Genomic DNA, 24,588 nt, shown 5'->3' with positions numbered 1-24,588 from the left:
TCTGGAACATACATTGTTGTGTCTCACCTTCAAAATGTGAGGGTGGTGGTATAGTTGAAAAATGACAGAAGAGGTGATGAAATATGAATTTGCATGGGGAGAGATTCAGTTACAACGGCTTTTAATCAGGTTTTGTTGGGCACCTACTGAGTAAAGTGACCTGTCTTTCGTGGTGGTAGATAGAAGCATTGAAGTGCTCTTTAATAGCAAGAACTATGTTTCCAGGAGTGAAGCAAAGGCAAAGTGACTGGGGTAGTAAATTACTATAGTGAGACAGTGGGGTTTGACCTGAGTTTGTTGGAAATGGAAAAAAAAAATCATGGATTTTTGTTTCACAATGCAACGTAGCATGTGCACAGTACAGTTGACTCACTTTTCCCTGTCTTTCTTAACACTGAGTTAATTTTTCATCTAAGATGGAAATAAGATGGGTATTTGTCATGTGAGGCAGTCAGGCTTAGCTTAATTTAACAAAATGTAGCAATGTGCAAATAGATTTATCCCATCAGCGCAGTGGGAGACCAACAACTGTGTATGATCATCTATTGATGATCAAACTCCATCGTGCCATTATCAGCTGAGGGTTTAACCCAGCAGTGAAGGGATTATACTCAGAGAGAGAGAGGAACTGGAGGCTGGTGACCCTTGGGCTTGTGTGAACGAGGCGGTGAGACCTGTCTGTAGAAATAGCACTTCCAGGTACGTGTTCCTGCTTGGACAACGTAATGCCAGCACAACTCATCCTGAAAACGTTGGTCCCATTCTGATATTGTTTGGCCACATTATTTGTTAACAATATTTGAGTGTAGGTCTCGGAAAGCTGGTAGTTGGAGAGGAAAGAGCACTGTTGAGATGCATGCTGCTCATGAACTGTTGTGTGTTGTTTGTAGAGTAAACCAACAGGAATCTGAAGAGATTCCTGGAGGAACTCAGATGTCTGAAGCAGCACTAATGTTCTTGTTGATTTGGAAAAATTGCGCAGTTACTGTTATGGAAAGACAATCATGCTGATGTGTGATTCAGACTTTATGTAGCATCTTCCTGTAACTTGTGAGAGATGGAGATAATATGCAATGAAAACAGGATAAGAGATTGAAATACTGGTGTGTTGTTTGCCTTACGAATGCTGCCAGGGCCCCTCTGGAGGGCCCTGGTGATTGGAGAGCAGAAGAGGTGGAGCATGGCTGATTTTCATTTTTTGCACTGGGGGACGGGGTGGATTTCATGGAAACAAATCAAATGTTCAAAGTCCCTTCTTTGTTTTCTTGGTTATCTTTTCTTTTTTTTTTTCACCTTTAGGTCCTTATCTTTGGACTGTTTGTTATAAGCAGGATATCACGTCCAGGGCAGCTTCAACGTAACTTGGAAGTAGAGAAAATCTGGGGTAGTGTTTAAAAAACAAACAAATATAACAGAAGTAGAAAGGAGACTCAAACTACATGATGTTTTCCTTTTTCCCATCCTGATCCTTCATTGTGTGTGCTGGATTTGCCACTTCCAGACTAACAGGTTATGAAATAGCCTCACTTTTCCACCATTCGTTTTCAAACAGCAGACAGTGGGATGGTCCCCTGGAGTTCTGTACCCAAGTGTCTTTGAGGTTTTTAACATTTTGCTGTGTGTCTTCATGGTTTGGGGGTTTTTACTTTTTCTCTCCTGAAGCAAGATGATTAGAAACCTGTGGAACCTGCTGTTACCTCAGTTAATCGGCCTGCTGGCATCATTTAACTATTGTGCTCAGGTTTGTTCTTTGACTGACCTTCAACTGCACTTGAGGGAGATTTAAAACAACAACAAAAAAAAACTCTAGGTTTGTGGCAAGATTTAAGTTTTCACCTGAAAAGCCGATGAGGTGGGGGTCAGTATATCCAAGAAGACAAACTGCAGTCTGTTGGGGCAGATTTTCCTGTATGATCCCTCTGTTACCAGCAGGGAGCGAGAGGCCTCTCAGGGGTCTGGTTCAGAGCAAGGCCTTACAGAAATTCAGCTCTCCCTCCACAGGAGCCTCTCCTTCTTTTCTGACTACAGAAGGAGCTGAGAGAGAGAGAGAGTAGACCCAATAAGTTGAAGTTGGCCTTTGTGGTCCCTCCTCCGAAAAACTCAGTGGTTTAGAAAATCTGTGAGAGCATATTTGTCCCTTCCGACCTTCCCCTTGCATGAGGTGCTGTAAAGAGCTCAGCATGCTCTTCAGGATGGGTCTCAGTAGATTGTGATGGGTGAATGTTCCCTTAATGCCTTGTCGCACTGTCAGGATCACTGTGAGTAGCCTGGTGCTAGCCCTCACTGAGGCTTTTCAGTTCTGCTAACCCATCAGTTCATAGTGCTGACTGGTGGTTCCTGGACAGGATTACATTTATCCCCTGTACTGATATTCCTTGCTGTCTTCATAACTACGGTAACGTTTTCTGCACTCAGCAGTTGTGAATTTTACCTTTTGCCAGCTAATGTCGTTGCAGTAAATGCTGTTTTTAGTCTAGGCACTTCAAATGTGGTTACATTTTGATTTTTTTAAAAAGAACAAGTCCTTAGACTTAATAAAATATTTGAAAAAAAGGTTTCAGTTGTGCTTACTGTACTTTACAGATCTAAAAAGTTTTAAACTCACTGTTTCTGCTTTTTTTTTTTAATATCTTTACAGCCACCACCTTGTAACCTTCAACATCGCTCACCTGAAGCCTCTTAAACAGCTGAGACACAGATTAACTGTTAGCTAAACTAATTACAGTCAACCTATTCTGAAGGGCTAATTCTCTAGTTTTTCATTAGTGACCATTTGTTTTCTTTATATTACAAAAATCGAGACCGTGGAGGGTGAAGCTGACTATTAAGCCTAAAAATAACCCAACTGTTCAGCAAGGGGAAAATGAATATCCAAGGCTTCAGTTAGGATTTTTTTCTTCTGCTGTGAAAGTAGTTCACCCCGTCTTGCCTGCTGTCTGGCATGCTCACGACAGGTGTATTATTAAAGCAGTAAACATGACCAAAACCCAAAAAGAGTTCAAGACTAACAGCTTGTTTGACTTTTGTCTGGTTTACCTTTTAACTATTTAAAGGAATTTGCTACTTTTGGCTGACACTTAAGAAAAATTCCTTTGATCTTGTCCTTCAATTTTCTGAGGGTGACTGTACCTATGTATGTACTTTTCTGGTACCCTTTTTTCCTACTATATCCTGGAAGTGTGAAGGAGAGAAACTAAAGCATAGGTACGAGGCAGACATTTCAGTTTCCAGGCATGGTCCTGGGAAGAACAGCTTAACTATATTTGCCTACCCACTTCTGTTATCTTACATCTCACAGCTGACTTTCCTGATTTGTTTAGGTGTTCCTTACAACCTTCAGCCTGTTTGCAACTGGGCAGTAGACACGGAGGAACTTGCTGCCGTGTAGAGAAGCTGCAGGGAGCAGTGGGCTAGTGCCAGGCTGTGCCGTTGTGCCACTAGTACAGAGAGAGATAATGATTCCCCTTGTAACTAGTACTTTGCAATATTGCAGTATCCTTGCTCAGTAGATAAAGACGACAGTATCTTCCAACTACTCTAGACTATTTCAGCATCAATATCAATCCTTAAGGAGGCATTTGATATTATAAACCTCTGTACTTACGTTTTCAGCTTCTCAGAATCCCGTGCCTGTTTCAGTGAACAATAACCTTGCAGTCTCTCCAGAAACACTTTTCCATAAAGGAGACATTCAGGCATGTCTTTCCTTTGTTAGAGTATTAATAATTATGTCTGTATCTGTAAGATCCTAGTCTTACCTAGCAGTTTGTCCTGGACAATTTCATTTATGTTTTTGGGCAGAGTTGGACTGGAATAGGCTTGAGCAGCTCTCAGTTTTGTCCTAGCCTTGGCACAGGATCAGCTGTCTCTAGAAAGAGGGATACCGTAACCTTGTTAGACAAGAATATGCAGGATCTGATTTTTTTGTTTTTTGTTACAATTTTTTTAGTTACAATTATTCTTCCTCATGGATAATCTGGATTTCCTTACCTGAAATTCTAACCCATTATTATCACTTGTGTTAGTAGGCATTCATAAGACTGGAAATGCAATGTGTCCCCGTAATATGCAAATAGTCATTCTTTACTAAGCTTGAACTGGATGAGTGGTGTCTTGACTGTCTTACGCTGAACCCAAATCACCAAATAGTTGAGGTTGGAAGGGATGCGTAGGGAATGTATAGTCCAGCCCTGTGGCTCAGAACAGGGTCAACCAGAGCAGGTTGCACAGGATCACGGATGAATACTCTACAATCTTTCTGACCAACCTGTTCTAGCATTTGACAACATGCACAGAGGAAAAAAATAAAATAAACACCTTTATTTTATGTTTAAATGGGATTACCTTGTTTCAGTTTGTTGCCCGTGTCGTATCACTGGGTATTGGTAAGAAGAGTGACTCTCTTTTTCCTCCTGTCAAGTATTTATACACAGCAATACGATTCCCCTGTGAGCTTGGTCTTCAGGCTGAACGCCCTCTGCTCTCTCAGCCTCCCCTCGTGTGACGGGCACTCCAGTCCTTTAACCATCCTCATTGTCCTTCACTGTGCTCTCTCCAGTGTGTCCCTGTCTCCCTAGCAGAGAGAACATACAAAGTAAAAAACATACGCAATTGTTCACCTAGCTGAAGGACAGTCATTTCAGTGAAAAGCACTGGCCAGTGCTAGACAATGTCTCTGAGTCATGTTTTGAAGTGGATACCGTCTTCATGTTTCACTTACCCAGTAAACAGATGTACTTTGTGGTACTGGAAAGGTTGCTCAGGAAGCTGCTTTTTGAGCACAAGTCCTGCTTCTGCCTGCTGTGGATCCAGCTAAATCGAAGATGACTTCTGGTTTCTATCTCACTACAGAAAAACAGAGGGAAAAATATAACCTTAAAACTTGTAGATGAAGGGTACGACATGAGGATGAGATTCACCCAACTATAAAGGCATAGGTAGCTTTGCTATTTCTTTATTTGCAAAGGACAAGGGGGTGCTTTGCTCTTTACCTAAGTTAGTCCTGGGTGCTAGCTCCAGAGCTGTGCACGTGCAACCAGTGTCCAGCTTCGAGCTGCTGTGGCAGAATATCTCTAGCAAATTTCAGCTGCCTTAAAGTCATTGCTGAAAGCCAGGAGCTGGCACCATGCATATGTCCCAGCCTTTCCTATTTGAAACTAGTTAATGTACAAACTGTATCCTTGCATGCACCAACTTCACCTGTTTAGGTAGATCCTGGCATATTCTACTTCACTGGGAGATAAAGTAGCGTATTTCAGAATAAATTACCCATTCCATGCAGGCTGCTGGACTTGGTGGAAAGTGCAAGGCCGAGACTATTGCTAAAGGTGGTTTGGAAGCTCTAAATGAGCCCTGACAGGCTAAAGCTGTGAAAGCAAATGACCGTTTAGGTCCATTAACGTATTTGCTGCATTGCTAACAAAGGATGGATTAACAGCTTACAGGGCTGGCTTGCATTCAGTGTAATTTAGTTTGTGTCTTTGATATCTGACTTCACCTTGCCATCATGTGATTTGTCAGTCACTCCGTGACTGAATGATATTTTGCTTGCAAATATTATGATCTCCCCTTGCTGCCAGGCTTTTGTTTGTTCTCGTGCTTTGCCAAGTTAAACCAGCTGAAAAGGCATTAAGACCCAGGCAGGTTAGAAGCTCTGAGGAGAGTTTTTAGATCTGCAGGTTTTGTAGATCAGATCGAACAAAGTGCTTAAAAATGTTTGTGAGGGTTGCTGAATGATTGTACTGCAGCTGAGGTCTCTGTTCTTATACTCCAACTGAGATCTCCCAAGAAAGCATCTTTGAAATAAGCCTGTTTTACTGAGCATATTAACAGGATGGTTTATTAATGATTGCTATGCTTATTTAAACCATATGAGTGATGATATAATTCAGAATTATCAATTCTTCAATTATCAATATGCCATTGCCTGGAGCACGCGGTAGCAGCAATTCCTTGTGGCCCAGGTAGCAGCAAAGAACTTGTCATGTACAAGAGCCCAAGGTCAGTGAAGTTGTTGGTCTTATACAATCCAACAACAATGTTTTTTTTTCATGTTTTTATTAATTTCTGCAAGAATTCTCATGGTTTGTGCCCCCTTCCCCTGAGCAGCATATTTCTTCCTTTGTCCTTTCTTCTAGCAATAACAAAGCTGACGTGCACCTTCAGTGAAGTTTTACTGGAAATGTACTTTCTGGTTTTAGTGTGCTTGATATGAGCTGTTTATCGTAGAGAAAGCAGAACAGCTTAAATGAAAACATCACGAGCACCTATAGCACCCATAAACAATATTGTGTTAGTTTAAAAAACAAAACAAAAAAAAATACAACCTAACAAAAACAGGTATTCTGTGCTACCTTGCTGCTTTGGCATCGTGTTGGGCACGACGATCCTTTTTGGGTCATTGAGGTTACGTAACTAGCTTGGAAGATATGATTAATCATTTACTTAGGGATTTTGTCACAGATCCTTGGAAGTAAACAGAGGTAGACCGAAAACCTCCGTTCCGTTGTGTTCATTTTCCTGCTTGCAGAAGCAGCTGTTTTAACCTGCTAACTGAATTCAGACTGAAATGGTTGTGCCAGCTGGTCTCTAAATGATGAGTCCTGTTCGTGGGACCTTTGCGTAAATGATAATTAGAAGGGACTGGTGGCAGCTCAAACATTTTAGTTATTTTAAGACTTATTTCATAAATTTCCTAGTTTTGCATCATTGAATTTAAACATGTTTAAGCAGTGTTTTTTTGTTTTTGTCTGTTTGTTTGTTTTTTTCCTCACGTATTCCTTAGCTTTGAAAGAGCATTTCAAGACAGGACTCCATGCTGAAGGAAGGCAGTGTGAGACTGGGGACATGCAGGTTGTTAATGTGGGGTGGAGAAGCCCATAGGCTGATGTCCTGAAGTTGTCAGTACTGAACTCAGCTCTCTGCTTCAGAGAACTTCCACCGTCTCCCATTTCTTAGCCCTCTCCAGATATGTCCATATTGGAAAAAATAAATAAATAAAATCAGTTTATTGACGTTGGAGACTTGAGCTGTAGTATTCCACGTTTTCAGAGTACTGCATTCATCCTGCTTGTACCTGCAGGCTGGTGAAATCTTCCAGTGATTTGGCTGGTAATGCCAGTAAGGGAGGACAGTGCCTCCTCAAGTGGAATTTGTTACCTGGTGTTCTGTAATGAAGTGAGATACAATCTTCAAGTCATCACCGCATTTCTGTTTTATTTTATATGTCCTAGATATTGCAATCATTTTTTTTAAATGTTAAATTATTAGTTATAGTTTCACTGCTGATATATTTTGTCATGTTGCTCAGATGCCATTAGTGTAGCCTTAAACCAATGATAAGCTGGTTCTAAATTGTTGCTGTAAATAAAAAAATACAGAAAAGTTTTGCTTGCCTAATCTGAAAGGCTTTGGCTATGCCAAAACAAATCAAACAGCTCAGCGCTCTGATGTAGAGCTGAAATGGTACGGGAGAACTGCTGACAGCACAGTGAAATCGCTGAAACAAAAGATACACGGTTGGTTTTTTTAAATCCCAAATTTAAAATGGTTAGGTAGCTGAGTGTCGCCCGGTGGCGCTCTGTTGCACGTCCTGTGGCAGTGTGCACAACAGCCCAGCTGCCCGTGGGCGCTTTCCGTGGCGTGCCGTACAGCATCGGGGTATTCACGGGGTCACGTAAGCATTTGTGGCAGAACTGTAATCCAGAGCCAATGAGGAAATCTCCTTCTCCTGATGGAACCAGTGGCTGTGCCCTGCCAACCAGATGAACAGCCTTCCCGTGTGCTTCGTGGGCTGGGTGATGATTTCCTGGCAAATAGGCAACGGCTCTCAAACCCTTTTCTTCTTCCTCAAGCAACGCCATGACGCAGTTCCTCCACATCTTCGTACTGCTGTTCCTCTGCATTTTTTTCTAGTTTATACCGAAAGTTAATATATGTGCGGTATGCTAAAGTCAGTCGTCTTGCACACACACGAGTCCAAAGTAGTTCTGCTAAGTTGGGCTAATTTTCCATAGCTTTACAGGTAACTGAAAGCACAACCCTGGTTGTCTCGTGTTCCTGCTGGTCCTTTGCCAGCTTATTCTTATTCCATGTAGCATCATAAGCTAGCAGCTACATTGTTATTGATGGTTTTTAAATTGCATTTGTCCTTTTTTTTCTGTCTTTTTTTTTTTTTTCCCCCTCTGTTGTTTTTCTGAACTATTTCCAGGGAAGAATGTTTGACAGTGAATGTGCTCACTGTCTAGTAAGTTCTCACACAACCTGCAGGATGTAAAAAGTTTCCTTGCTCCGAACTTTCCCTTCTAGTCATAATGTAGGAGCTATAGCCAAATACCAGTAAACCACCTTCCATCGTCTTTAGTGCTTTTGGAAGGTTAGTATTCATACAGTAACTCATAAGGCTGCACTTCATCACCTCCCTGTGAGTACAGAGTAAGCTTACCTGCCATGGAAATGAAACGTGGGACTGCAAGTTAATGTAACAACATTAAAATGTTATTAAGAACCAAAGTACCAACTTATTTTAGGAACATTAGATTATATAAATTTAATTTTGTCTTTTCTGATTTATCCAAGCAGAAATCAACAGTCCATAGGCAAGCTTTTCCAAAAGCTTATTGGGTCATTGATCATCATGTGTGTGACTTAAGTGCATTATATTGTAGATCACGGGTAGCTGTTATTGCCCTGTCCAGCTAGTCTGCTCCCAACTGCATTTCTTTTCCTACTAGCCACTCTGATATATGTGGGGAGAGGGATGGGGATCCATGGGCAGGTTACGTTACGTGACTGGACGTTTCACCTAAGTGATTAGCACAGATAGAGCACCTCTGCATGTGATGTCTGATAACATCACGTTGCGTATACGTGTAAGTTGTCCTCACGGTTAGAAGCTGAGCTTGTATCAAGTTGTGTAATGGAAGGTGTGTGCGTATGGTCGTGTGATGCAGGAGGCCATGGCATAGCCTCACATCCCTCCGTCATCTCACAGAAAGAAAGGGGTACCTATTGTGCATCTTGTGAACAAAATCTGTTGTTTCTTTTTTAATCTTGGAAAAAAATTAACTGAACCAAACTCTTATAATTCATCACATAAGCTCATTCCTTGCCATTTTTCTGTTTAATTTCAGTGCTAGTTGTGCTGCAGCAATTGGTTGGAGATATGCTCAGCCTTTGCCCATCGTCCCTGCGCAGCACACCTATGTGAATTCCCTGCACCTTGGCCATTAACCGCATTCTTGGTGGGATGTAGGAGGCAATTCTGAACCCATCCTAATGGCTGGTTCTTTGCTTTTTCTGCCTTGTAAGAGGAAGAAAAGAACTGGCTGTAGAAGCTGTTTCTGTCAAGACTCACACAGCTGCTGCTTCGCTTGTTTTTGTTCTCGGGGATAAATGACGTCTTCAGCTTCAGAGCTATCATTTGTTTCAGGGCTAACATTAGTTTTACAACATAATCAAATATGAAAACAAAATGTTCTTTCTGCTTGTGATGCAACGAAGACAAGAGAGAGGTCAGGATGGGTACCTTATGGTTATTTGTTTTATTTCCAAAGGAAAAATGCTTTTAGCCACCACGCAGCGTGTTGAGGCTTCACAGGAAGGTGTGTGGCGTGAAGCTGCTGGGAATCAATGAGAGGCTGAAAAGCACCTGGTGATGGGGAAGCAAGATATTCCAAGTATTCCTCATTCCACAGGAGTTGTTATATGAAAATATTTGTCAGAATAGTCAGACAACCATAAAAGAAGGAATAAAAGGTTGAGTTTCAGAGTTCCACTAGGCAGCAGCTTTTTTGTCCCTACTCTTTTGGAGAGGAGAATGCAAGAATAATGTGTTGGAAACTGGGATTGGCTGAAATTTGGCTGAAATTTTGAGTATTTGATGCATTTGAGTATATTTGACAGAAATCACTTAATTTCAGGGTTACTGCTTGCTGTCTAATCTGTTTAAACCGACTTTATTTTAACAGATTACCTCGCCAGCCATGGCCGTCTGAGTGAGTCTGAGGCCAGGCGCAAATTCTGGCAGATCCTCTCGGCAGTGGAGTATTGCCATGGCCGAAAGATTGTGCACCGTGACCTGAAGGCTGAAAATCTTCTGCTCGACAACAACATGAACATCAAAATAGCAGGTACCCAGAATGCAAATGATATTCAGTCACACCCGATTTTTGTGAAGGTTGTTCCAGCAATTCCCTTGATGCTACCAAAGAAATCCTGCTGTGCTTAAGGCAGAGAAAATCAGAGTGATAATACATACAATATCTTTGCACGATGGATATCACAGTGCACATAGCTCAAAGAATTCCTAGATTAGCTCTATTATACTTTCAGGAAAAAGGAAATAATTTTTAGAGTTATAGTCGTTTTTTGTGGGTGTCATAACATGCCTATAATGCTGCCAGATGTTCAGGTTAAAACAGAGTTAATCAAATAACTTCTTTCAACGTTAGAAAAACTCAAAATGGAAGCTTATTGATTTTTTTCTTTTTGCATGCATGATTTCATTTTAATTATAAATTTAGACACAGCAGATGTTGCTAGCAATGGAAATCATTTTGTCGGTTGTCAACTCATTACAATTCCACGAATCCTTCCATACTGACTTTAGCCTGGAGACACTTGAAACGGCAAGGCTAGATAACATCTTGATTTGGAGGACTGTTGAACTTCAATCATCAATAATACAGGAGCAGGAAAGGAAGACTAACTGCTGGAAGAAGCTGGTTTGTATTGGTGTAAGCTTGTGAGTTCAGAGAAGGAAGTGTGAATAGACTTTCAATTGGCTCAGAAGGATGAAGTGATGAAACATTTCTGAGTTATAGATCACGGCTGGATTATTTTACCCTTGAATTTCCTCTCTGGCATTTCTGAAATGGATGAACTGTAAATGTATCTAGATCTCTTTGTTTTCTGTAAGGGTAAGGCTACAGAAGAGTGTTAAACGTACCAGCAGATCTCTAAAATGTGCTCCTCCTTATCTACGGAGTATGAAGACAGCATCCCGAAAGATTTTGAAGGAAAATTTAGCACCTGTTTAATTGGTTAGCATCTGTCATGAAGATTCATCCCTTTCCCTGTGATACTACAGAAGACGTTGGGAAGACTAAGCATTCAATCTATTTCTGGGGATTAACTTCTTCCTTAGGAAAAATCTTTTAAATTCTTTCAAGTCACCTTTATCAGAATGGGAAATCAACACGATCTTTTGCAATGAGTGCTTCACCTTTGAGATCAAAACTATTGCTCGAGCAAGAATTTTATCCTCCTCTTAACCTATAGTCATTGTTCACAAAACGGGTTATCTTTGGATATAATATGTGATGTTTCTGATGGACTAAGAAGGATTTCTTACCAGTGTATGTATTAATGGGGCAGCTTTCCCAGATCCTGGATGTGTTTGTTGCTTTTGTATTGACCTTTACTTTTGTCTGTACGTTGGAAACATTCCGTTCTCCATTCCTGTACCCCCACCTTCCCACCTCTAGCATGTTTTTCTAATGGCTGAAGAGTTTACAGAAAGGTTAAGTAAGGGAAAGGTTAAGGAAAATTGTGATGTGCGTTGGAGAACCGTGATTTGAGTAGATTATTAGGCTAATCTTTGTTAGTCAAATCTGAATGTCAGGCGTTTTGTTTTGGCAGAAGGAACGGTGCATAAAACAGATTCTCTGAAGCTAAAAAGGGAAGCCTAGTAATCTGGTCTTTGATGACGAGTGCTCTGTATTTCATGGCTCTTTAGCATGTCAGAGTGGGAATTTTACAGAAGGTTCATGAAAGCAGTAAAAACGGTTTTGTTGTTTAATGTTTTATATAAATAGGGGAGTTTTTGCTGCAGCCTCTATTTGATTTTATATTAAGCTATTTAAGGCTATCTTTTAATTTTCTCTATTGGAGGGTTTCATATTACTGTTGAAATGTAATGATATTAAAAGTTACTATCGTAGGAAGCAAAAGGATTTTACAGCTGTTGTAGCAGGAAGGTGCAGTTCTGGTATGAGTTTGAGTTCTTACTTAGGGCTTTTGATGCCTGAAGAAAATAAAAGAAACAGTGTAGGGTAGAGATGATGTCTGGACTTGGTACCAGAGTGGCCCAAGCACAAGTCACGGAGCGGGGCCCTCATCAGTGGTCTCTCTTCTGTGGATGTCCTTAGCACTGTAGGCAAGCACATTCCCTGCCTCCATGAACACTGCAGTGCGAGCATAACACAGGCTCCCAAAAATACTTCCTCAAAGGCATCTCAGGAGCCCTCTTACCCAAGGAAAGGTTAGAGACTTCGACTGCTCTGTCACGGGGAATTGCGATGCACAGGTTCTCCAGAGACTCGGTAATAACCGAAAGCACGGATAAATGGTTGTTACCAGATTCCATCAGCTGCTGCTGTCTCTTTTTCTCCTCTTGGCTGCTCTTGTGCTCTACCTCTGTATTGCAGAAAGCTAATTACAGATGGTCTGTATGTAAATGATTACATTAACTAGTGGTGATTCACATGGTCTGTTTCTTTCACGTAGCTTTGTCGAGCTTTATCAGATTGATAGCACTTCCCGTGTCCAGCTGCAGTGATAAAGTAACTGGAGAAAAGTTAAGCTTGCCAGAAACTTTGTCGTGAGTTGTCCCAAACCAGTTATTTTATTTTTCTCTGCAAAGGAGATAGATGATAAACCATTCTATGCAATTCATCTGAGATTTTGGAGTTAGCCAGCATTGCACAGGTCCCCGAGAACAGTCTCTTCCAGTGGCTCATATTCTTCATGGTTCATTTATCAAATTGTGCAAGAACAAAGGGCAGCCAGGATCCCAACTCTGATAGCTAGAATTACTCTCTAATTAGAATTAATCTAGCAATTTAAAAACAGCACAGTAACTGATGAATTATTTTGATAGAAAGCTCTGCAGCATCGGTGTCTGCGTTGGGCCCAGCGCTATGTGTGGGGCTGTGCCTTGCTGAATACTGCAAGCAGCTATGAAATCCACGTGGATACTCATGGCCATTCCAGGCTCCTCTTAACTTCCACGGGATCTCTTGATTTATTCTGATGGCTTCTAAGTCTTTTACTGAAGCTTTTAAACTTTAAGAATACAATATTTTCAGTTAAATACTGAAACATGCATAAAGTTATCTCTGTATTTCAGCTAGTAGGAGAATCAGCTAAGACGCAAAAGTAAGCATTCCTAAAACTATAAGCTGATGAGACTGCCACCTTTTATGCTTAAACAAGTAAGCTGGATTGAGATGTAATGCTTTTGTGTTAATACTGCTCTAAAAGAAAGAGGATAGATCGAATTCCAAGGATCTTTCATTCCAGTCTTAGTAACTGGGCAAGAAGCAGGGGATGCATAAAGAACTTGAGGTGAGAGCTTTGATACTGTTATTTTCTAGAAGATATTAGGGAGTTGGGAGCAAAAACCTCAAACTTAAATTTGAGCATATGTAACATAAAAACGGTCTTAATCAGATAAAATGGCCAGTGAGAAAGTTCCAGCTGAAGACTCCCAAACCAGGCATTCTCCATGAAATTTGTTTTTAGCACTGGCAAGGTAAAGCTCCTTTGTTCTTCTCAAAGTTGTTGCCTGTAGGCAGCCAGTTTGTTCATGTACCTTTTGCATTTTGCTGGTTTCTGAAGGGATCGCAGGGGCTGGATTTCAGTGGCTGATTGCTGATAAGCTGTGCTGCCATCAGATGAAACTTGTTCGTTTTCTATGCAAAGAGATGCCTCTGCAGCTGGGAGCAGAAAGTGCAGTTTAGAATTGGGGATGGAATAGTGAGGTTCTCTCCGTGTCCTTCCAGCCCCACAAAACTGCCAGATTAAGATGCTTTATAGATGTGTCTGCAGAAATCATTGCATCCTGATGGTAAAGCTGCTGCGTGCAAAGCAGATCAGGTAGGAGACTGTTATTTTGAAGGAGGTTGTAGTGCTGGCTTGTCTTGCTGGTGGACAGTAAAATATGCATTGACGTCAGAACTGGCTGATCAGCATTCAGTTCATGAAGTGGGTCAGGTTTGTTTCTAACACACTCATACCTTTCCTTTATCAGTACCTCTCTCCTCCCGATTATCTCCTCTGCTCGCCCCTATTGCTGTTGTAACAAAAGATCCATGTGGCTCTGTGAAGCCAGGCTGATTGAATCCTTCTGGCAATTTTAGAAGAGTGGATTAATTAGAGCTCGGAAGCTAGAATCCCTTCTGAAGGATTTTTAGAGGTACAAATTAAAGAGCACCTTATATTGCTAGATGCACAGCAGAAGTTGCAGTGGCTCTGGCAGGGAGCTTCTGTTTCTCAAATTGCAAACTGGTCTGAAATCTTACTCTGTTTCCATTTTTAACGGGAAAACAGATTCCATTTGAATGATGTATGTGCAAAAAATTATACCTTCTAAATTCAAGATTATTCTAAAGGGGGTAATGAGATTGAGAAACAAAATGCCCCAAATGTTGAGAGGCAGTGTTTGCAGATTGCACAAACACGGAGTTTATTCAGCTGAACACAATGCCGTAAATGATTGTATTTTTTTAACGTGCAGACTCAGGCAAATGTTAAGAAGATAAAGATCACTGCATTATATAATCTCAGTCCTCTGGTAACAAGTCCAATTTCAGTCCTTTTAGATTTCCGTGGCTGGCATATGTTTTGTGGAGGGCTGGCATATTTTCCTTTAAATGACAGTAACGTTCTTAAAATTCATTTCTCTGGAATGAGAAACCGTAACACTGTTCTTAGGTTAAAAACGATTACCTTTGATCCAGAACGACTGTGGTAGATCAGCAATTGCAAAGCAGAAACAAGGTAGGGGGGAGAGAAAGAGAGGCTAATGATTGTTTTGTGCTTAATTGAATCCTGGCCACTCTAACACTTCAAAAAGTGGGACAACCACACTGACAGTGCAGTAATTAAACACTGAGGAAGCTCAATGGATCGAGCATCCAGTATCCTATCTAAACCTTTAACTTCTTCTTTGAAATGGCTTTAATGGATCCTATTAATTCTTGAGGTCCTAAAAAAATGGTTTAACATAATTGGAAGAAACAAGTGTGGAAAGTATGATGGAAACAAAAGGAGGTAACCGTAATAATTTATGTACCCTAGCAAATAATGCTGATCTCCCTGCACAGGTAATTATTTTGTCTAACAATAGAATGTAATTGGATTTCTAAAGATAAGAGCAAATTGCTGAAATATGCATCACTGTGTTTTTAAGTTTTATGTCACGTGAAAACTTACAGCACAAATTAATAGGTACCTGGCTTTTACTGTACTTTTAATTGTTGATGCATGCTATTTCTTCAGCAAAAATTTCAAACTGAAGGATACTAGTGTTCTTTGCCCTTGAAAAAAGGGAAGAAATTGAAGTTACAGAGCCGCAGATCAAAGACAGCGTAAAGGAACCGTTTGCCAGGTTGTAAGACGTACACTTCTAGGCAAGGTGCACAGACTCGTGAGGAAATTCCCTACTGGCTCAGATCCATCTGGCAGCGACGGGGAGAGCACACAAAGCTGGCCACTTTTTGCAGCCTGCTGCCCTTGTACTCGTTTCCCTGAACCCCAGCAGCCAGTATTGTTTTATTGGAGCCTGTATAGAGCGCACCCTTGCCTTCTTCTAGTATCAATTTATAGACCTTTCATTCGTGGCTTTGGCTAATAAAACTTAATCATCTCTGCCATCACAAGACCATCAGATGGAAGCAGACTGTTGCTGTTGCACTAGACAAGCGCTGTCTTTATGGCATTAAATTCTGTGATTTGTTGCTCAGGAAGGGAGCAGAAGGTTGCAGCCTTGCAAGGACAGTGCCAGTAAGTTGTAAGACGTCCTTGTTCTTGAGCTACTTACGGTAATTGTAAAGAAAACTATCGTGTTACGAAATTAAGCATGTAAAGATAACGGCAAAAAGCAAAAATCCCAGTTATAACATAAACCTGCAGCTCCTCTAATACTGACCAGTCATACTTAGAGACTTTGTTCTGTCTTTTGCTGTTGAGATTTGTTTATTTTTCTTCCTGAAGTGGCTTCCACGTGTTCACATTTACCAGAAACCTAACGTTAAATCCAGTCTGGATAGGCAAAAAGTTTCCCTTTCTTAGGAGCTGAAATCTCGTGTATTTCCAGGCAGGTCACGCTTCCTGTAGCTGTGTTTACAAATACACGTACACCTACTTGTGAAGCTGGTACAGAGACTGAGGAGGGTGGCACCTGAGTAGGAGCTGCAGTTCAGAGATAAAGATTGATATTTATCTGCAGTGCTTAGAGGATGTTGAAAACCTGACAAACTCGAGATAAGGGAGAGATCAGATCTAATGACACCTACACAGATGGCAAAACGCTTCTGAGAGTAGAAATTGCTTCATTTCTCCCGTTGTATTGTCAAGGTTGCCAAGCCAATGATGTATGAAGAAAAGTCTCGAAGAGAATAAACAAAAGTCTGGCTGCGATAAGAAGAAGGCAGGTGACACGCAATTGGGGGATTTTATTTGTTTTAGGAGATTCTGTTGTTGCTCCCTCTGTTACTGCGACTTAAGTTGCAGTTGTTTCAGAACTGGAGGAGAAAATAAAAGGAAGGATGGCATGAACATTACTTTTAGTGGTTCCTGTGTGGATTTGGAGTCTGAGCTGACCTTGGCCGTTTGCACCTCTGGATCGTGGTGGCACGCCAGGGTGCCATTGCATAACGGTTCATGCAACTGTGGGGCCTTCGGCGTGCTTGCAGAGCATGACGCTGTTATGGATCTCCCGTGTGGTCTGACCTTCAGACAGCTTCTGGCATCGGAGCCGTCTCACGGATAGGCACTGGGGCTCTCTGATGATGGCCAGGTCCTAAAAGTTCACTGCTGTGACGCCGGGTATCTGATTTTCCGGCTTTGAGCCAGTACAGTGACCTTGGACTGACGCTGGAGATTGTACTCTCTTGAGAGTTTCACCTGGAACAGATCTTTGCAGGAACATAAGATGGGCTCTTGTAACAAATGTTAATTACCTGGAACACTATTTTATGTTAAGGTTAAATTTAGGGTTAATTTTAATTTAACATCGGGTTAAATGGGAATATGAAGCTTAAATATTTGTCTTTTAAATGTCCAGTCTGATTGTTAGTAGTGCAAAAATGGGTGAGGGATGGGAGTGTCCCACATCATCACAAAAATGATGGTCATTAGCAGTCAGCACGCAGCTACACAAATCCTAAATCCCTAAGGAGCTGGGGTGACTGTGGATCTGATTGAATCAATTGATTCAATTGATGGAATTGAATCAATCACTGCGGCCAGCAAGCTCAATCATTTGTATTTGAACTAGAGTTTGTCTTATAGAAAGCCATCAAATTTTTATTTAGACTTTTAAAGTAATCAATCCACCAAATGCTGCTCTGCTGACCAAGGAGATGATACTAAGTCAAACAGGGTAAGATACATCATTAAATCTAACAGTTTCAAAGTTATGCATGCCCCAGAGTCCCTTTATCCAAGCAGTTTGCTTAGGTATGAAGACTCTAATTATCATCTTCCTTCCAGCAGATTCTCATGATTTGTTTCTTCCAAACTAAAGCTTTGGACTGCGGCTCCTTATTTGTCCCTAGGGCCACTTGAGCAGGTCTGATGTCGGATCAGACTTACAGTTCTAGTCTCAAATGGAGGCTGACAAGGCTATCTGATGATGTTATGATCACATGTTGCAGAATGTTTTTGAAGATGCATTTACTATGGAAGAACAACACTGAGAAGCGGTGTCGGTGAGGTTAGATGTGCATTGCTGTGTGGAGCTGTTCCTTCAGGATTACTGCAAGGGAGCTTTAGAAAGAGGAGGAGCATAATGAGGACAGAAAGACGTGAATTATGTGTGTGTAACTGTGGCTGATCTACAGTTACCGGCTGCTTACCTAAATCAAATGGATCACCAGCACAAGGTGTGTAGAGAAGGCTGGTTTGTATTCTGGATGCCCCCAGGAATATAACTGTTAAATGCAATAGTGACTGTTCCTATCACCTTACGGTGTGTGATACCCACTGGAGAGATTTCCATCCTGAGAGCTGGTTGGTTGCATAGTCTTGGCTCTCCATAATTCCTCTATTCTTCCTAATTAGTGCATTTCATTAGAGACAACTAAAAATATCCTACTTAGATTAATGGTTCTTTTCAACACAATGGAGACTCGCAGTGCGATGCGGTAAGGAAGCAGAGGTGAGGAAGGCATTAAAGGGGAAGTCTTTGTCAGAAGAATTTACCTGTGGTACAAAAAGACTTGGGATCTCTTCCCAAGCCATGTAGATGTCTTGCTGAAATCATTACTGAACTCACAGTTAGAAGAATTAATGACAACAGCCAAAAGGCCTGTGAGATCATGCTGTTTTGTATGGGACTCAGATAACTTTTGAACCTGTTGCTTGGCTGTAACCAAATTTGCCAGAGAGCAAAAGTCTCAAAGGGCAAAAACATTGCTGCAGCTCGTGTGTAGGTGCTCTGGCAGTAGGTGGTATGTCTTGCCCATGGATGCAGTTGGAAAGGGAGCCTATACCGTGTTACACGCTAAGGAAAATCTCGACAGGCAGAAAAATTGCTCTTAAAGCCTCTTCAGTTTTGGTGTTCCTGAATCTGCGTCTTCTGCCTGTGTTCACTTTTTGATGTACGCTGCAGGAGTTCTGTTAAATGAACTGCTGGAGCTCTTGTCCTTCTGCTAGGAAAGCAACCAAATACCTTTGTGAAGTTAAACAGAAGGGTGCGATTCCCTTTCCACACTGCTCCTCCACAACAATTACAGGTTAGCTTTACCTAAGCCTGGAAAGATTTTCTGTTTAATATCTTTGTGTTGCTTTGATTCCGAGGGCTGTCTCATGGTTTATAGCTCAGGACATAAAACGGGAGCCAGGCCCTTCCCTCTGCGTAACACAACCCGTGCAAACAGCAGTAAAGGAGGTTGGACCAGCAGCGCCTCTACGGTGTCTGGTAACCACAGCGGTTATCAGCGCTGCTATCTGCTGATCAGCATTGTAATAACATACCTCTGAGGTATTCGGGGGTTGATAGGCCTAAATCAACAGCCTGATTGCTGTACATCAGCACTGCTGACTTTCACAGGATTCCTCGAGTCACACCAGCGTTACTCTGCAGGAGCCTGGGGAGCTCCGAGGGTAAAAGCATTATCACTTCAGAAAAGAAACACAAAGCAACTTGTAACCTACTGCCTGCTTCGCTCCAGCATGCAAAAAGTAGCAGAACAGCTAAAGCTCCTTCACCCAGGAGCAAACCAGTGCTGAACAGCAGCAGTGTCACTGTGCTTGGTGGTCTTTGCATGTCACACGCTGATGCTCCGTTCTCTATTTCCCTTGGAGATGCAGCTGACTTGAAGCTGACTTGAATTGAAGCAGGTTTGCCTGAAAGTCTTAAATCCAAAGAGTATTTGTCCTTGTTATCAGATCTGTTTCCTTTGTTTTAGTATTAACAGAGTTTGTTGTCACATGTAGTGGCCCGCAGCACAAGTGGAACAGAGGACTCAGCAGTGCTGCTGGGAGCAACAGGGAGAGGTGCTGGCTTCCCTGAAATCCACGAGAAAACTGCTAGACTTGAGCGGAGCCAGGATTTTGGTTCGTGGCATGAACAGGTCTACCCTAACATAGTGCTTCGCTGGCTTTTATTACAGAAGACTGATGAATAAGTGGAGCCATGTATGTTAATTCTGAGTAGTGTTACTGAAGGAGCATGTTCAGAATGGGTATCTGCAAGGGATCTACGAGGGACTATTAGGAAACAGAATAAAGAATGCCAAAGCAAATGATGTCTGAACCAAGCAAAGGGAGCGAGAGAGGGATAGCAGGAAATAAGAGGAACTGGAAGGTCTGGGCTGTGAAGATCTCTAAGACCCCAATAAAGGTGAAGTGAATGGCAAGAGAGCTACAGATTGGCCACCAGGGAACAGTAATACCCACCTGGAATCCTGCAGTTTGAAAAAAAATCAGCTTTAGATAAGTCACTAAGCAAGTTTCCTCAATACTGTTGTTGTTGTTGCTGTTTTGTTCTAGTAAAAAGAAACATGCAGTGAAGCTGAAAAATTTGCATCAGACTCGTTTCTGAATTCACCTCTCTGTTTAGTAGTGGCTGTCATTTCACTTTTCATTATTGGATTATTACCCATTGTGACTAATACCGAAGTCCCAAAGTCTGGTTCCATCTTAAGCCATAAAAAGCCCTTTAAAAGAACAGCTCAGTTGTAAAATGGTAAGTTTCACTTGCAGAATGAAGGGGCTGCAGACAATCCCAGGAGCAGAGCTTCCTCCCTAGCAGAAGGCTGCGTGTTTTCCCATGCTTGTTGCTTTTGGCAGAGTACCCTCCTCCCTTCTTCAGGATTGATGCTTTTGTTGTCATTATTTGTTGTTTGTTCAAGGCTAGAGAGCACCTAAAGAAAACTCAAGAAGTCTCAGATGCAGTACTGAATCTCAGATATCTCTTGGCAAGTAAATAAGCTCATATGTATGCGTGATTGTCAGCTCGTTGAATTTTAGTGATAGCTGTTTCTAAACTGGGATTTAGCAAACTGGTAGAAGTTTACTCAAAGTTCCTGCAGGTTGTGAAGTTTTGCAGAGTATTGTAATAATCATGCAGTTGTCGTGCAAATAGCTGTATAGGACATTCAGCATCCTAATAAATGCTTTCAGTGGGAGTAATCATAAATAGATTTGTGATAGAGCCTTTCATGAATGGCGGTGAGTTTCCAGGCCCAGCCCATGCATATAATTATTCGGTTTGTTGTGCAACTGGAGTTTGGAATGACTTTCCCCTTAATTTCTCAACAGATTTTGGATTTGGAAATTTCTATAAGAGTGGCGAGCCTCTGACAACATGGTGTGGAAGCCCACCATACGCAGCCCCAGAAGTCTTTGAAGGACAGCAATACGAGGGACCCCAGCTGGATATCTGGGTATCGTTATTCTTTTTTTTTAATATGGATTCAAGTCAACTTTGGGAAGGTTGGAACAAAGTTTTACCTTGAGTTTTCTTAAGCTGCAGACAAGCTGTTCTTCTTTGGCTTCATTTCTTGACTGTCATAAAATTTTTCTTAACACTAAATTAAATTGAAGTTACCCATCCAGGTGGCTATTAAATGTATGTTGTAGGTCTACGTAAGCACACCAGAGGAAAAACTGTACCTCCTCCAAAAGCTGCCTGGACTGAATGCATGCACTTCACTGTTCCGGTGCATTTAGGATCTTCTGTATTAAGTTTGAATTGAACCTGTAAGGCTTGTAAGTTCTTGACTCTGAGCAACTGAAACACGGTAGAGATGATGACTGCTTTCCTCAGCCACAGTTGTGCCACAAACATTTGTAGTGCAAGCAGCTGCATGGCTTTGAATCTCTGTGTGTTCATGCGTACTACTCTATGGAAGAGGACAGAGAGAGCAACCACATTCTTGTGCAATGGAAAAGGGGCTGAAATGAACTGAAGAGGTTCTCTGTACCCTTCGTGCATTGTCAGTTTGCTTTACATTCCTTTTTTTTTTTTAATTTCAGTATTCTGGTACTTACAGTGACAGATTCATATTCTGAAACAAGCAGAGACAGTGCAAGTTGGCAGTCTCTGATCTGGCATTAGGTTTGCAGCGATAACATTATACATTTCACAACACGCGCGCTGACATTTTCGTCAGAGCCTGGTACACAACAGGACAGTGCACGATAAGTCACCTTTCAGCTGCTAACCTAATTTAAGTTATTCTAGTCAACAAACACTGTGCTTTTATGGGCATATGTGTGTATGCATCTATCTATCGTATATCACACACACACACATATATATATATTATATATATATAAACCTGTAGTAACTGGCACATAAACCTACAGCAGACCTCAGCTCCATTATTCTTTTAAGCAGCACAGGCCCTGTTTGAATGGCAAAAGCGAATCTCCAAACATTGGTAAATATTTCTTTAAATACATTAGATCCTAAATCATGAACGGAATAAAAGTGCTACAAAGAGAAGCACACGTGCACTTATGGGTAAGATAACACCCATTATCTTCTTCACTTATCTTCTGAGATAAGGATTCCATATTTCTTTTGCGACATCCAGTCGCAGAATAGGTCTGCTGCAAGTGCTAAGCTGGCAGGAGGAATGCAGCTATCCCCAGTTCAAATTTTGTCAGGGTAAGGAAGGAAATGACTTTTTAAAATACATATTTGATTTTAAAATCTCTGTGTACTTAAAAGGTTTTAAGGTGAATATTAAATACTTGTTTTTTTCCCCTGGAGAAATCCAGTGCTGTGGCTCTCTGTGCCAGCTGATGGCACGAGGGCTTGGTGTGGTTATTTCATCTGCTGTGGTTATTTCATCTAGTGTGGCGCTGTATTTTTTTTGGCCTATACTGCAAGACTATTTCCACTTGCAGTGCCAATTAACTTGCATACTTTAAAAAATGAGTCTGGCAGTTGGATGAGAGCTATTGCCCAGATTGTCTCCTTTTGCTCATTTTGCATAATCCCTCGTGCTCAGCACCGTAGGCAGCAAGGCAGAGTCATTAGGTGGTGTTCCCCTGAAGCTGACTGTTGGTGAAGTTACCAGCGTGCCTCTCACCCACGTTTTGCAAGCTGGTAAACGTGAAAGGTTACAATTTCTTATTTTGAGTGGCTGCTTGAGGTTTGCTTTTGTTTGAACAACGTTCAGATTAATGGTCTCGAATTGTCACCTGAAGTGGGGGCTGACTTTGCAGGTACCCCTCAGTCACATGCGTCGAGCATCCTGCTAGAGCCAGTCTCTAACACTTAACATTTCACCTTACCTGCTTATCAGCACGAGGTACTGCCAGCCTAGCCATCTGGGGCTAGCTGACAGTTCCTAATGTCTAGGGATCTCCAGAAATATAACTCCTTTTTGTATAAATTTCCTGTTTCTGCAGAACATAATTTAATTTTTCTCTGTGACAGGATTTAGCTAACCAAGCTCAACAACCTTGCAGGTAGCTTGAAAAATGAAATGAATATTCTCTTTTTTTACAGAGCATGGGTGTAGTTCTTTATGTTTTGGTCTGTGGAGCATTACCTTTTGATGGGCCAACACTCCCCATCCTGAGGCAACGAGTTCTGGAAGGAAGGTTCAGGATACCTTATTTTATGTCAGAAGGTAACAATTTGTCCTCTCCTACTCTTACTATAGTAAACCTTGAATAAATTCTAGAATAATCTCTGTTGCAATACAGTGAAGGGTGGTGCACCTGCCCACCAGATTACAGTATGGCAGACTATTTTTCATTTTGCTAAGAAACACAAATAAGCCTAGATGAGTTGTATACATTTGCAATCAGGCTGCTGCTGCTAGGTACGGAAACCAGCCCATCTTTCCTGGAGACCGCAGTGTAGCTTGCCCAAGGGCAAGGAGAGATCTAAAATGGAAGGTGAAGGACCTCTCATCCTACAATGACCAGAAATACAGGGGTACAGGGGGAGAGGCACATTTGTGTAACAATTCAATTTCATTCTGCAAGGCCACTAACATTTTAATTCGTATAGAAAATCCAGTGGGAGCAGCGTGGCTGCCCTGCCGAAGTTGTGCATTGGGTGTCTCCTGATTTTTGAATGTCTGCTAAACAGAAGCAAAGAAGTGCGCAACCAATTCATATGCCAGGCTCTCAGAGTCATGTATCTGGCACTCCCACACGTGACAAAGAGACTATCAGATCTCTGCCTTGCTTAATTGCCTCGTCTGCTGGGTTTCACTCTCCCTCGTGCCTGTTCAGACAAGAACAAACGGGGCCATTTTTGCACAGGGCTTGATGATGTCCTTCAGCTTCCCTATGCTAAAGGGTCTAAAACCTGAGTACTTCACAACAGCTTTCCTGAATCAAATCCCCCTTTCAGTATACTCCTTTCCATGATTTTTTTTTTCGTTTTTAAGGGAATTAAAAATAAGTTTTCAGGCCTGTTGTTCAGGGTTCTGTGGTGCAAAACATTCTGTTCCTCCCCTTTTTCTTCCTGGCTGCATCTCAAAATAGCCACTACAGGGTAGCTATAGCTGAGCTAGTTAGCTCAGCACTTGGTTGCTTTTAGCAGTGCAATTATGGCACCACAGCAAGCCTTCAGCTTCCTGGCACATTTTGCAGCCTGTGCTGAGCTGTGTTTGTGTCTGTGACTTTGCTGACATAAGTACGCGAGCTCGATCCAGGTACCTCGGTGCAAGTTGCTGTCCTCGCTGTGCCTGCAGCGCAGATCTGCTCTTTCACTTCCAGCTTTGCTGCTCCCCTTGCTGCTCACACGGCGCTGCAGGGAGTGGGGAAGGGTGTGCCTGGTAGCAAAACATTGAAACCGAAAGAGGTCAACAGGAATAAATAGCCAGAAATCTCTCTCTCAACTATTTGTCATAACTACCTGAATGGCCTGACTCATGGCAACTGCACTGAAGTGATGTTTTTAACCCTGTCCAATGTGTAGTAGTCAGAAAGTAGCAATGGCCTGGTATATTCAGAATTATTCAGCCACCTAAAGCACTCATTGTGCTTTGTTCCTAGAATTAAAACAGATAAACCTGCTGTCGTAGTCACCGTCTGCTATTCAGAGCCACAGAGGTGTTACTTTTACCTTTGTTTTTGTGACTACTGGTGTGGAAATTTAAAACAAAA

General features: G+C 41.7%; 1 protein-coding gene and 1 long non-coding RNA gene across 3 annotated transcripts in view; one reads left to right on the top strand and one right to left on the bottom strand.

Annotated features, from left to right (window-relative positions):
- Positions 1 to 24,588, top strand: part of SIK2 (salt inducible kinase 2) — a 49,821-nt gene that overhangs the window by 9,598 nt on the left and 15,635 nt on the right. For both annotated transcript variants that reach the window (XM_066981083.1, XM_048063401.2), the window contains exons 4-6: positions 9,969 to 10,130; positions 20,770 to 20,894; positions 22,973 to 23,096. In XM_066981083.1, coding sequence (XP_066837184.1) covers positions 9,969 to 10,130; positions 20,770 to 20,894; positions 22,973 to 23,096 — 411 coding nt within the window. The remainder of the gene's footprint in view (positions 1 to 9,968; positions 10,131 to 20,769; positions 20,895 to 22,972; positions 23,097 to 24,588) is intronic.
- On the bottom strand, positions 1,866 to 24,588 carry LOC106039789 (uncharacterized). The gene is made up of 5 exons (XR_001209476.3): positions 24,139 to 24,588; positions 4,721 to 4,845; positions 4,345 to 4,573; positions 3,759 to 3,868; positions 1,866 to 2,034 (listed from the first exon to the last, which is right to left on the bottom strand). It is a non-coding gene; the product is annotated as an uncharacterized lncRNA (long non-coding RNA).

The sequence above is a fragment of the Anser cygnoides genome, chromosome 21 (genome assembly GCF_040182565.1).
Source record: "Anser cygnoides isolate HZ-2024a breed goose chromosome 21, Taihu_goose_T2T_genome, whole genome shotgun sequence".
NCBI classification, from domain to species: Eukaryota; Metazoa; Chordata; class Aves; order Anseriformes; family Anatidae; genus Anser; species Anser cygnoides.
This window is presented reverse-complemented; position numbering and strand designations above follow the sequence as displayed.